General features: G+C 39.7%; 1 protein-coding gene across 1 annotated transcript; it reads left to right on the forward strand.

The window, feature by feature from the left end:
- The first annotated feature begins 5,057 nt into the window (after positions 1 to 5,057).
- On the forward strand, positions 5,058 to 9,940 carry LOC145897959 (uncharacterized). Its single transcript, XM_082986412.1, has 4 exons — positions 5,058 to 5,129; positions 5,571 to 5,672; positions 6,288 to 6,546; positions 6,805 to 9,940. Exons 2-4 carry the CDS (start codon positions 5,585 to 5,587, stop codon positions 9,938 to 9,940), a joined length of 3,483 nt encoding a protein of 1,160 aa, XP_082842538.1. The 5' UTR covers positions 5,058 to 5,129; positions 5,571 to 5,584.
- The last annotated feature ends 2,772 nt before the right edge of the window (positions 9,941 to 12,712 follow it).

The raw sequence follows: 12,712 nt of genomic DNA on the forward strand, positions 1-12,712 counted from the left end.
CGATGTCAAACAGGAAATCACAGCACCAGTCGGGCATGTGAAACAGAGTTTAAAAACATACATTAATTAAAGCCAAAAAAGATCAACGCCATTACTATATCAACGCCATCACAAACGCTGTACTGGAAATTACACACATCACAGCAGTCGGCTTGGATTCAGTGAAATGCCAACATGACATTTTTGCACTAATTAGTATAGGTAATTATATATTCGTCGCAAAATCAACTTTACAGTAAGAGTGTTTGAGCTTACTTATGGCACGAAGGCGTGTAGTTGTAATTCAAAATATACGTGGCCACAATATACCCCATGAAACCACTGAGCTCCTGTAGCTCGGTTGGTAGAGCGTTGGGCCTGGTTAGCCCAGGGTCGTGAGTTCAAACCTCACCGGGAGTTTGATTTTTCAAATCTTGCTCCGACTTGTCAGGAAAAAGTGGCTGATCCAGCTAGGCTGCAATGCCTGGGCTGCCAAGCCCGCAAACCTAATGATCGCGATACGATAGCTGTGATCGCCAAGCATGGACCTGCGCAGTGGGGCGATCCTGCCAATCATGCCATTGCATGAAATATTACTGCGTTATCAAAATATACGTGTAATAAATGTACGTGTACTGTGATCACAAGCCATAAAACATTTTGCGTGACCTTCAGTAGAAAGTGGTGAAAGTTTACCGAAGTTTGCTCAACATAAAAAGACGTAATAACATGAAATCTTACAGAAATGTTTGAAGCAAAATTATAACAACAATATCAACAACAAGAGTGGTGAATGCTTCAGTTACTCCTGTGCTTTGCGGGGATACAGCTGGGGATTAAACATATGCTGTGGCTTTACAATGCCGTTGTGCGTTTAACATCAGTGTGATATTTGCTTAAACACCATTGCGAATCGTTATGAATGATGCTACAGTTTACAATATTAAAAAAGTGGTACGCTTTTTGCTCCATTGAACAAAAACTGTCGAATTCTGCACAACAATTACCAGTTATCTTCCGCATTAGGTTTGGCGCCGCCTTGAACTGGTTATAAACCATGCTGTATCTGTAATAAGTTTCATTTGTTTGGAAGTTGAATATGGCTACAAATAATCGTCGTGAAACTAACTACAGCCTTGTGGTGAAATGTTTTAGTTACTCTCGTGCTCTCCGCCGCTATCGGAATCTTCATCGTGCTAAAAAGGGAAAATGACTAATGGAAAATGTTGAGAACTATTTTATGGAGGTGGAAAGATGTCAGAAGCAAATACAAACATAAATTTTGCTATGCCCTGAAATCTACAATATGGAAGTTTACTTTGTCCAATAGGTACCGGTCGGCTTTTCCATCGCTGTTACCTTTATTTCTGCAATCACCGTCAGAAGCGTGCCTGTTTGAAATGGTGACGATTTGGTATTCTTCTTCTATTGTTTCATGTGTTAGGCCGTATCATTTCATGCGTTGGGCCGTATCATGTGTTGAAAGAAACCTTCATTCCTAAGGTTCCAAACATTGCGGTGTGTGACAGGAAAGATTTACCGCACATACGTCGCAAATTTTGTTGAAAATATCATTGTTTTAAGAAACTTTCATAGTGGTTCAATGTCGTTTTCGCGATGCATTTACAAACAGTTACCATTTATATGAAAGGTACCAAGTGTGAAAGCTTTATTTTAAAACACTCGAATCCTTTTTCCTTGAATTATTGGGCGACTCATTTAAAATGCAACGCAAAGTATTAGAACCTCTGACTTTTGCTTAACCGCATTATTGTATTTTCAGTATCTAGGATTGCGATTTCATCCAATCGTCAAAAAGTTTACATCGGCTGTTGGAATAATAAACGAAGTACGGGGATGTGTTTGAAATTTCGATTCAGTCGGTTGTTGTCCAAAATACTTACACTTCAAAATAGTAATATTTGATTTCCAATTTCATTTTCAAAATTTCAAGCTTACAAAAAATTAACCATGTTCAAGCAACATATTTTGCAAATGGTTTACATGGAAAAGTCCGAAGTTTATCCAGTGACTTAAAAATATGACCTTTTTACACAGCCGTTTTCGTAGCTATAATTTTCAAATGTTTAAAACTTGCTGCAGAGGCAGTGGATGTAGGTTGCACAGTTTCACCTTTAAGTCGACGTCAAAGCCTTTGCTTGTTGAAAAACTACTTATTTTCGATGGTTTTTGGCAAAGAGCACGAAGCCGTACATAACCGCAAATTGTGCCACCTGTAAACAGTTTATACATATAAACTGAAACGTATTCTTCGTAAATCTTTTTTGTTCACTTTGCGACACGTTTTCTTCGACGAAGGTAAGTTTAGTGAGTGGTTTAACAAAGATTAAGCTAGTGTAATATGAGCGTGTGAGCAAATTGTTTGCACGTCATTTAGGGTTAGGGCTCAAATGCGTGAAGAAGTAACCTACGCGACTATAGTGCCCTGATGGAGAAATTTCCTTTGTCGGTATTTTCCGCATGAACGCCTTGTTTTGAGATAAGTGTAATCTTACAACCAAACCGTGTTGCCAAAACTTTGTTGGGAAATCAACATTGACGGTGGGCGCGACTAGAAGATTCGTTGATCTGTGCCAAAAAAGGGAGCAAAATATAACAAACAAAACAACTTTTACGTCGTATACACTTAAAGAATAGTTTGCAGTAATTCCACTTGCATTAAAATTAAACAACATCAGACAAAACTGTATTGCTGTGTCTATTGACCGACGAACCAGGAGACGTTATCAAATAGCATGCACAGTTTTGAAATCGCTCATGCATTACATTTATGAGTCGGGAATATTTCGAGGTTGCAAAGACGTATGTCAGATGCACCAGGCCTATACGATTGGTGTTGACCAAAATTAAACTGCAATATGTGCCATGTTCGGTGGTCATAAAGTTGTGTATATTGGTCCGTATGACAATTAAATACACGCAATTCTGGTACACATGTAACGGTTTTCTCATTTGTAAAACATTAACTTTCTCAGGCTTACGATGAATAGAAGTACTCGAAGAAAAAAAATCTGATTGCAGCTGCTGTGGACTATACGTAAGTATTCATTGCGCCGTTGGAGGTATGTCTAACACAAAAATACAAGTGAATGTTTAGTTCTCTGCCTTTCCTTTCTTCAAAATTATATATTTTATATCATGTTTTAAACGGAAGTAATTTACGTAGTAAAATCGCATAAAATCATACTAGAACAGCAAAAGAAATGGCGAAACTTGCGCTACCAAATTCTGCGTTTAATCAAGTGTTAAATTCACGTGTTCGTACAACCGTATAACGTAGATAGTCACCCAGGGTGGTCGGTTGCACAAGGTAAAGTTGTAATTTTGAATGTAGCGTTCATGTCAAAACATCCAAGCATCAAAAACATTCGAATACTCTCAAAAAAAGTCAAATTTCAATGAGCCGGTTCACGTAAATCAGATGATGCGTACTAAGAAAATATAAAAAAGGGACGTTAATATCATTCGAAATCTCCCTCTCTCTCTTCAGCCCAAGCGGTCAACATAAAGACTCAATTATAGGCTTGTTGACCGGATATGAAAAGACCAGCAATTTATGCTGAGTCATGCACCCGTGGCGGGAAAGTTAGACGGTTCAGGCTCCAAATCAACTGAAGTTTAATGTTTGTTTGTGGGAAATTTTTTGATTTCTGCACACAAGAACGCTTTTTGTTTATTAACCTCATGTTTTTGTTTTAATTGGACTAAACGTAAATTTATGTACGTAAAATCTTATGTCATAGATACAAAATTAATGTCACTGTTGCCATTAGTACATGTAGGCGCGGTCATATTTCTGTGATGAACCCGTTGAGCTTACCGTAATGACACAAAGCGACCGCAACGAAAACTGCTTTATCGGTTACGAAGAAAGATGGGAATCTGATAGTGATGGTAAAGCTGCAGACAGGGTGTGTACACGCACTGTTTCGACCTGTAAGGTCTCATAGTGATGGGTTTGTGTACATTTATTTTAACCTGCAAGTAGGCAAATCGAGCTCGTGTATTATATTGTGGCTCACGTTAAAAGGGTTGATTGTTTGGATGTTGTTCTAGTACACCTTGATTGCAACTTAAAGTCGTTTCAATTTACTACCACTCATGCGTGATATCGCCCATTGACTGAAAAAACTTTTAAAGTTGGGTTTTATTGAGTAAAACAGGCAATGTTTACGTTAAGATTTGATCACTATAATTTGTTAAAAATTTGGCTAAATTGGTGCAATCCATTTGACGTAATACGTGCACCGCATCATAGGTAAACGAGCAATTTAACCAGTAGTCACGCACGAAGTAGACAAGGCGTGTTGCCTCATCCCCGTACACTACTTCCGCAGTTTGTTCAAAAGAACTTGACATCAAAAGTGTCAGTGATTAATCGTCTATTTCACAGAAATACCAACCGGTCGAGTACAGTCATGCTCTCTGCCTTAACATGTTTAAAAAGACTGATTAACATTGGGGATATTTTTAATGTTGGCCGTCGTCGATAAATCCCATATCTTTGTCAGATTTTACGTGTAAATAAGTTTGCCCCATTAGTGCGAATGTGTTTAAAAACGTGTCAAACTATAGTGCAATAGGATCGGTTAACCTATAAAATTGCCGAATGGGCCTATGTAGCCTATTGTTTACGTTTATCTTCTGTGATCAACTGCGCGCCAGAGGATGGCTGGGAAATATTCTCGACTCAAGGTCTCAATACGCGTTCTTACAAACTTCCTTGTTGTCTCAAGCGCTCAGTTAAATGTGCCTTATCTCGACTGTGGTTGTCGTGATTAAATATCATACGTAAACCGCGTGTTTAGAATCCACATCGTCAGTGCCTTTGGCGATAGCAGTACAAGTCACAGCAGTACAGCCTTATACTGGACAGAAGTAACAACAAAAAAATAGATTGGGCAACGTTTCCAAACCAGGCTTTACATGATAACATGTTTGCAATCCCTGGCAAAAGTGACGATAATTTCAGATTTACATTTGGTTTAATTTTTCAGGCCTTGATCGTCGATACTTCCCGTGGATACGGAAATCGACCTTGTCATGTAATCAATAAAGTTATCACCAGTAACCAGTACCTAAGGAAGTGCTGTAATTATTCACACTGCTGATTTGCCGTCGACGATGTAGTAAGTAGTAAACAAGTAACCCCTCCCGTTTACTTCAAGGCAATTGTGTCTGTAGTACAACAAGTACGATTCAGGTTAGGCCGATGTCAAGCTATAACAGTGACAATAGTTTGGGAGTTTGGCAAATGATTAACTTTATGTAGTTTCGTCCCGAAGAAATTTTGCAATATGACAAATAATCGACTGTTTATGTAGGCTGGAAGATAGTTATCTGCCTGCTTGTGTTGTTCTGCTCTCAAAGTTACTAAGTCTAAGAGTTTTATTGTGCTCTATCAGTTCTGAAAAAACGATACGTCATAATTGTCTGGATTAAACGGCTCCAGGTATACGTAAATTTACAAATTGCTACCACAACAATACATAGGTAACAGCATACAGTAAGTTAATATGAGCTTACTTTCCGTTTTAAGTGCTCATAACGACGTCGATCTTATGTTTTAGCGTGAAAATTAACAATGCCAAGGTCCGCAATGTTATGCATGTTCTATCTCTTGCACTGTTACATTATTATGGGAGTCCACGGAACAGCCAACATTACTGCAAGTAAGCACGAAATATTTTAACACTGTTGATATTTGAATATTCTCAGCAACTTTTCCCCACACTTTGCAAATGAGTCTATTTAAAACAGAGGTTGTCAACCTTTCGGTTCTGACCGACCCCTTTAATAACGTAAGAGTAGCCGTGAACCTCTTTACGTCTAAGATAAAAAATCGGCTATAATGCGTGTTTGTTGGCCTATCATATATTACGTTGTAATTCAACTGGTTTTTATTGATTAATTAAACATTCATGCCTATTGGGCCTATTGTAATTTATAATTGACGTAGTGTATTTTGACATTGCGGCGGATCCCTTGTGGCAAGAATCCGCATGTCATTTTTTGTAATCATTTTTTTTTTTATTCGGTACCAATTTTCTGATCTCGACGAACGGCCACAACTTAAACGACTAACTAATAGTGACACTGTTCGTGCGCCTTTTTGAAAGGACAATTCAGATAAAAGATTTAGATGCAACAAAGGGCTAATAATGTTCACATCAAACGGGAGAATTTTCGGGATAAAGACAAGAGAAATTCTTCTAGAAAAATAATTACATTCATTGAAAAAAATTCTGTTACTGAAAAAAGAATGTTTTTTTTTTATATTTTCTTAGGGTTGTGCCAAGGACCATTTGACAGCATCCAATGCAAGTGTCCTGACACTATGTTCTCCTGCACATGTCGAAATGACGGCAACTGCACTTGGGGATCAGGATGTGTTCCAATGGCCTGGAAATCCGATGGCTTCAACCAGTGTGGTGACTGGAGTGATGAGCTTCCTGCTAAACAGCCAGGTGCTATGTATTGTGATTGTGCGAACAGCACAGTCGGATGTGCTTGGGGATCCCCAAAATATTACAACAAGTCTCAAAGGTATTTTACAGCACAAACAACACTTTATCTCAACCGTTCATCACATTACAGGCCAACTATACTTGTGACTATCCCACGTAACCATAAATAACAAGTTCTATATTAATTTAGTCTTGCCAAACTGTCGCTGCTGCCAACAATTCGCGCGTTTACAAACAATCTAGAGCGAAACAGGTCGCGCTTTGAAAAACATAAAATTTAGGAAATAAATGGCCCTAACTGACACAAACATATAATGATCCATGGTAATATTATTAGGTGCGACAAGTTGCAAGCCTGCAGTGATTGGAGTGATGAGAAAAACTGTCCGGATCCATGTTCTGCCAACGAGTTGAAATGTGCGTGTTACGGCACGGTGAATGACGTTTGTGCAGGACCGTGTGTTCCAGATAGCTGGGTAAACGACGGCTACAACGACTGCGGCGATTGGAGCGATGAACCGGCAGCCCAATGTCCTACGAAAGAATTTAAATGTGCCTGTTGGGGTCAAAAAGGATGCACCGGGTGTGTGCCCGATTTCAAAATCTGCGATGGATCTAACGACTGCAACGACTGGTCAGATGAAAGAAACTGCACTTGCACTAAACCAAACTTCGAGTGTGGATGTTATTCTACGTTAAACTGCCCGTCGACGATAACAACAGGCTGCATACCCGGTTCATTTCGATGCAACGGAAAATCTAACTGCGGTGACTGGAGTGATGAAAGAAACTGCTCCTGCAAACCAAACCAGTTCACTTGTAATTGTTACAAACAACCCAGTGGCTGCGGGGTAAGCAATGGATGCATCAACATTGCACGAAGATGCGACGGAACACCAGATTGTCCTGGTATGGAAGATGAGATGAACTGCACATGTAACCAATTTGAGTGCGGTTGCTACAACTACAAGTGCCCGTTAACAGGATGTCTGAATCAAACAAAAATTTGTAACGGTGTAAATGATTGTGGCGACTGGACAGATGAGCTTAACTGCACTCAACTTACTGAAACCAATAACGTTTGTAACACGACATCAGCTTGGTGCGGAAGTCAAGTAATTATACAGGATTGTGACATATCTCAATCACCGAACTATGTCTCGGGAAATTGCACACGAATTTATCCCTTATACGACTACAGATGCTCACCAGATAAGGATGTATGCGTCAGTGGTAACAGGTGTATCACCGGGATGACCAAACACTGCAGTGGACTATTCCAATGCAAAGACGGTACTTTTATAGATAACAAATACTTCTGTGACGACAAGAGCGCCGTCGGATCATCCTGCAACGATGACAGCGACGAACAATGCGCAAGATTTGGATTTCGTTGCTCAGGGCCTACCAGAAAAGCAGTTTGTACTTTACCGCAAGCCAACCTCTACGATTCGACGCCAAATTGTGCCGACCGATCAGACTTGTGCTTTGTTGGGGGTGAATTCCGATGCTTTCAGTGCCTCGATCGGCGTCACATAATCGCCCCGAGTCAGGTTTGCGACGGCATTGCCGACTGTCAAGATTTATCAGACGAATGTTTCTGCAAAAATGTGTCGATTTGCAACGAGTTGAAGGGCACATGTCCAAATGGACAGATGCGTTGTAATGCAAGCTGCGTCAACATGACCGATGCTTTGTGCAACCCAAATGTAAACTGCCTAGGTTTAAACACGAAGTACTGCAGTTGCAGTCAAACCACGCAAAAATTCATACAGTGTCACACTTGGAACGGCTTCGAAATGGTGCGAAAGTGTGATGGAAACCCGGAATGTAAATTGTTGGAGGACGAATGCGCTGGATGTTCCAATCCACCAGCTTTTTGTCAAACCCCGTGTGCTCAACAAATTAAAACTCTCTGGCAACGGTTAAAGATGACTAGCAAAGTACATTTTTGCAATGGCATTGTTGAAAAGATATATGGGGTGCTTATTAGTCCGGAGTGTGCACTGCAAGGGGAACAGTACTGCAAAACATCACGATTTTACTGCATTCGAAAGACAATCGACGTCAATATCCCACTGTGGCAAGTTTGCAATGGTATTATGGATTGCGACGACGGCTCAGATGAAGACACTGCCCTCTGCAAGGGACGATGGACAGAATGTGCGAACCGAAAGCAAAACATCTCCTCTAGTTTGGTTTGCGATGGGATTTTTGACTGCAAAGATCGAAGTGACGAGGCAGACCAGCTCTGCTACAGTACACGATTTAAATGCTTCTCCGGCAACGTGTATTCCATCCAAATAAAGCTTGTGGAAAATGGCGTCACTAACTGCCAAGATGGCAGCGACGAATGCGTTACAATTTTTTCTAATCGATACGAAATGATCGCGTTGCCAATTTTTAGAGCATTTTTCTGGATTATGGGAATTCTTGCGATTATTGGCAATACTGCAGTATTTGTTTCTTCTGTACACACTCTAATCAAGACTAACAGGATGGCAACCCTATCCAAATGCACCAACATGTTTATTCTTAATCTCTCCACAGCCGATTTTCTTATGGGCGTTTACCTCATAAGTATCGTGTCTGTGGGAGTTTCTTTCAAAGGCTCGTACTGCATCCATGACAAGATGTGGAGGACCAGTTATGCTTGTTCAAGTTTAGGCGCCCTTGCCATTATATCTTGCGAGGCATCAGCCTTTATCATGACTGCAATGACAACCTTTAGGCTTGTGACCATCAAAAATCCGTTATTATCTAAGAGTATCAAATTCAAGGCCGTTGCAATACCAGTAACTGCTTTCGCATGGGGAACTGCCGTGTTGATTGCAATACTACCAATGCTGAAATCCAAACTAGAATACTTTCAAACCACCATTTGGTTTCCTAATTATTTCTTTGGCGTTCCAAGTGTGAAAGTAAACGAAATGATCCGACTTGCCGAGGATACTTCCAACACTCGCCTATACACGTGGTCAAATGCAAAAGAGGTAATATCGAAAGATTTTCCCGACCACATACGTGGCGAGTTCGGCTATTATGGGGAAACAAGTGTCTGCATGCCTCGCTTATTTGCCACAATGCAAGAACATGGCTGGGAATATTCAACTGTCATCATCACCATCAACTTTCTAATGTTCTTGTACATCTTCGCAGCTTATTGCTATATTTACCACGTCAGCAACCGGATGAAAAAAAACAGGAACTCCAGCACCAAGTTACAGAAGAGAATCTTTCGGCTGATCGCAACTAACTTCTGCTGTTGGATTCCGGTTTGCATAATGGTTTATTTGAGTGTGGCGGGAGTCAATATGCCTACTAATGCTTACGTGGCCAGCGCATGCATCCTGTTGCCAATCAACAGTGCTTTAAACCCGATTCTCTACTCTAAAGTTGTCGCTAAAAGATTTTCTACATCCAGGAAATTCCTCAGAGGAAAATTGTTTGATTCGGAAAAGGGCAACAAGTGATTGATTTCTGCGTGGCACAATTCTAGTTTGTACAAATTTACACACATACGCCCTTTGGACTGTTTGGTCTTGTTTTGTTTTTCTTGACAGCTTTGTTGTATATTTATAATTTGTACAATTTTGCACATATGTCTTCTGGATTGATTGTTTTTTTTCTTGTGCTTGATGACAACTTCGGTGTGTAGTAGTGATAAATTTTTGAACATACCCCCTCGATTAACGGTCATTCTTCTTCTTCTTCTTCTTGATAAGAATGGCGAAGTCAACCTGGCATTTTTGTGGCGGAAAATATTTCAATGTAATAAAGTGTATAAGCGGGAAATGAATAAAAACATGGTCTTACGAAGCAGAAAACAACATGGGGTACTTATAATGCAAAGTTATTTAAATATCAATCAAACTAAAAACTGGGATCTAAATTTACAAATCTTTTATGTTAGACCCCTCCCTGGTTGACGTCGACTGCACAGTCACCACAATAGGAAGTAGTCTCTGTCTGACAAGACAAGGCTGTCGTCGTCAGTCACAAGCTGCACTGATGAGGCCTAATTAGTCGAAACTGTCTGCACAACTGTATGCAACTAATTGCCATTGATACCTTTCCAATTTTTAAACTCTTTTTTGTGTGATTAATTAATGGTTAGTTTGGCCACAAAAATGATCGTTAGTAATCACCAGTAAGCGGACCAATGAAGAAAACAACTATAAAAGCACTGTACTATAAGCCAACTGATTTCAAACAACATATTTGTGTCATTTTTGTAAAGCAAACTTAAAGGGTGTTCACAGTTCACTTGAATTAATTCCTTTTCGTTCGGTGCAAGGCAAACGTGTGACGCGCTGATTGGCAAATGCTGAAAGCCACGGTTTTCGTCGGGTAGCTATTCATATGGTTCCGACTTCGCGTCATCAATGGATCTGACGTCACAATGCTGCAGGTACAGATTGGCCAAAAAATGCGTTGGTTTAGATCAGTGTTTCTTAACCTTTTTTGGATCACAAACCCCTAAAACACTCTTTGAAAAGCCATGGACCCCTTTGCAAGAAACACATTGCAAATGTCGAAAAATTAAAATTCGTGGACAGTGAAACCTTATGGACAGAGGAAAATACGTGGATTTTCGAAATAATTGTATTTCGTTTCATGGACCCCTTAATGCATCTTCTCGGACCCCTTGGAGGTTCATGGAACCCAGGTTAAGAACCCCTGGTTTAGATAGAAGTTTACTTTCCTAAAACCTTTTGTGGCGTCGGACCTATATACCCCGTGAAACCACTGAGCTCCTGTAGCTCAGTTGGTAGAGCGTTGGGCCTGGTTTGCCCAGGGTCGTAAGTTCAAACCTCACCGGGAGCTTGATTTTTCAAATCTTGCTCCGACTTGTAAGGAAAAAGTGGCTGATCCAGCTAGGCTGCAATGCCTGGGCTGCCAAGCCTGCAAACCTAATGTTGCAGCAGCGTTGATTTGATTACATGATAAATAGATTGTAAATAAACCACTTCGAACTTTACATGATTCACGTTGCTGTAAAAGCTCAAATCGAGAATTTCGATATGTGAGAATGCTCTAAGGTCTAACAATCGTTTACAATTTGTTAAATCGACATCTTTTATAAACCCCTGATCGAAGGATAAAACGTTGCATTTTGCAGGTGAATCCGACAACACAACAGCGCCATCTATCGGTATGGCTATAGCAGTTTTTGTCTCCGCTTTGTCTCATTTGTTCATTCTGAAACGAAAGACACGAAGCTGCCCCAGACCACCGAGGAAGCGAAAAACTTGAGGAGGTATTTTTAGTTTTGCAACCTTAACTGGGAGATTTCCAAATAAAATTTTAAACAAATCTTGTTTTATTAATTTTCTTGGAACAAGGCCTGCAAAACTCAAGAAGAAAGCAGGCACACATCTACAAAGCACCCTGTGAAGTGATTTTGTTATTTCAACTCTGTATTTTATTTTAAGGTAGCTTATGGAAAACGACTGTAATACATTAAACATATTACTGTACCATTATTTTCTGAGGAAAATATTGCAGTCTACATCGTGTTAGTTTTAAAAAATTTTAAAATTTTGCTGCACTTAAATGTATAACCGGATATGCTTTTCACTTTGTTCTTTCGAAATAGGGGTAAAATGTGTCCATCTTGTTGTGGCTAAAACAAACGCAGTATTTGTGCAGCGTTTCGGCTTTGGTATGAAAAAAACTTCTTGAGTAAGTGATGTAGATTAGTTTGTTATGAACACAGCGATGTGATCTGTGCCACAGGCAAAGGTTTTATACACTGCTGACTGTTGTCGTGTTTGAAGCAGGAAATTGACCTCGATTAGAAAGAATGTTTTGTACATTTGGTTAAAACTACTGTAGTTTCATGAAGTGTTAGGATTAACAATGGTTATTTAGTTCACAAAAGGGCACATGCGGTCAAATGAAATGTGTAGCAAGAAATTGTAAACCAAACAATGCGTTTGTCAGAGTGCTGATAAATACGGTTTCATGGGGTATAGCTACGTATTACGTGTTACTTATACTTTTATTATACACCCAAGAGAAATATCGAAAAACACATGTTGCAACTAAATGGATAGCGAAGCTGTGTTGTTAATTTCAGGGATGTTTATTTTCAATGTTTCCTTTTCACCAGCGACATATAACACTTTGTATTTTTATGTAGGTTATTTTAAAAATAAGGCAACATCGTTATACATTTAAAATTGTTAGTTGATTATCAAGCATTGGCGCATATGTACACAGCTCCTTTCATTATCCCTCAG

The sequence above is a fragment of the Ascidia mentula genome, chromosome 4 (genome assembly GCF_947561715.1).
Source record: "Ascidia mentula chromosome 4, kaAscMent1.1, whole genome shotgun sequence".
In the NCBI taxonomy this organism is placed as follows: domain Eukaryota; kingdom Metazoa; phylum Chordata; class Ascidiacea; order Phlebobranchia; family Ascidiidae; genus Ascidia; species Ascidia mentula.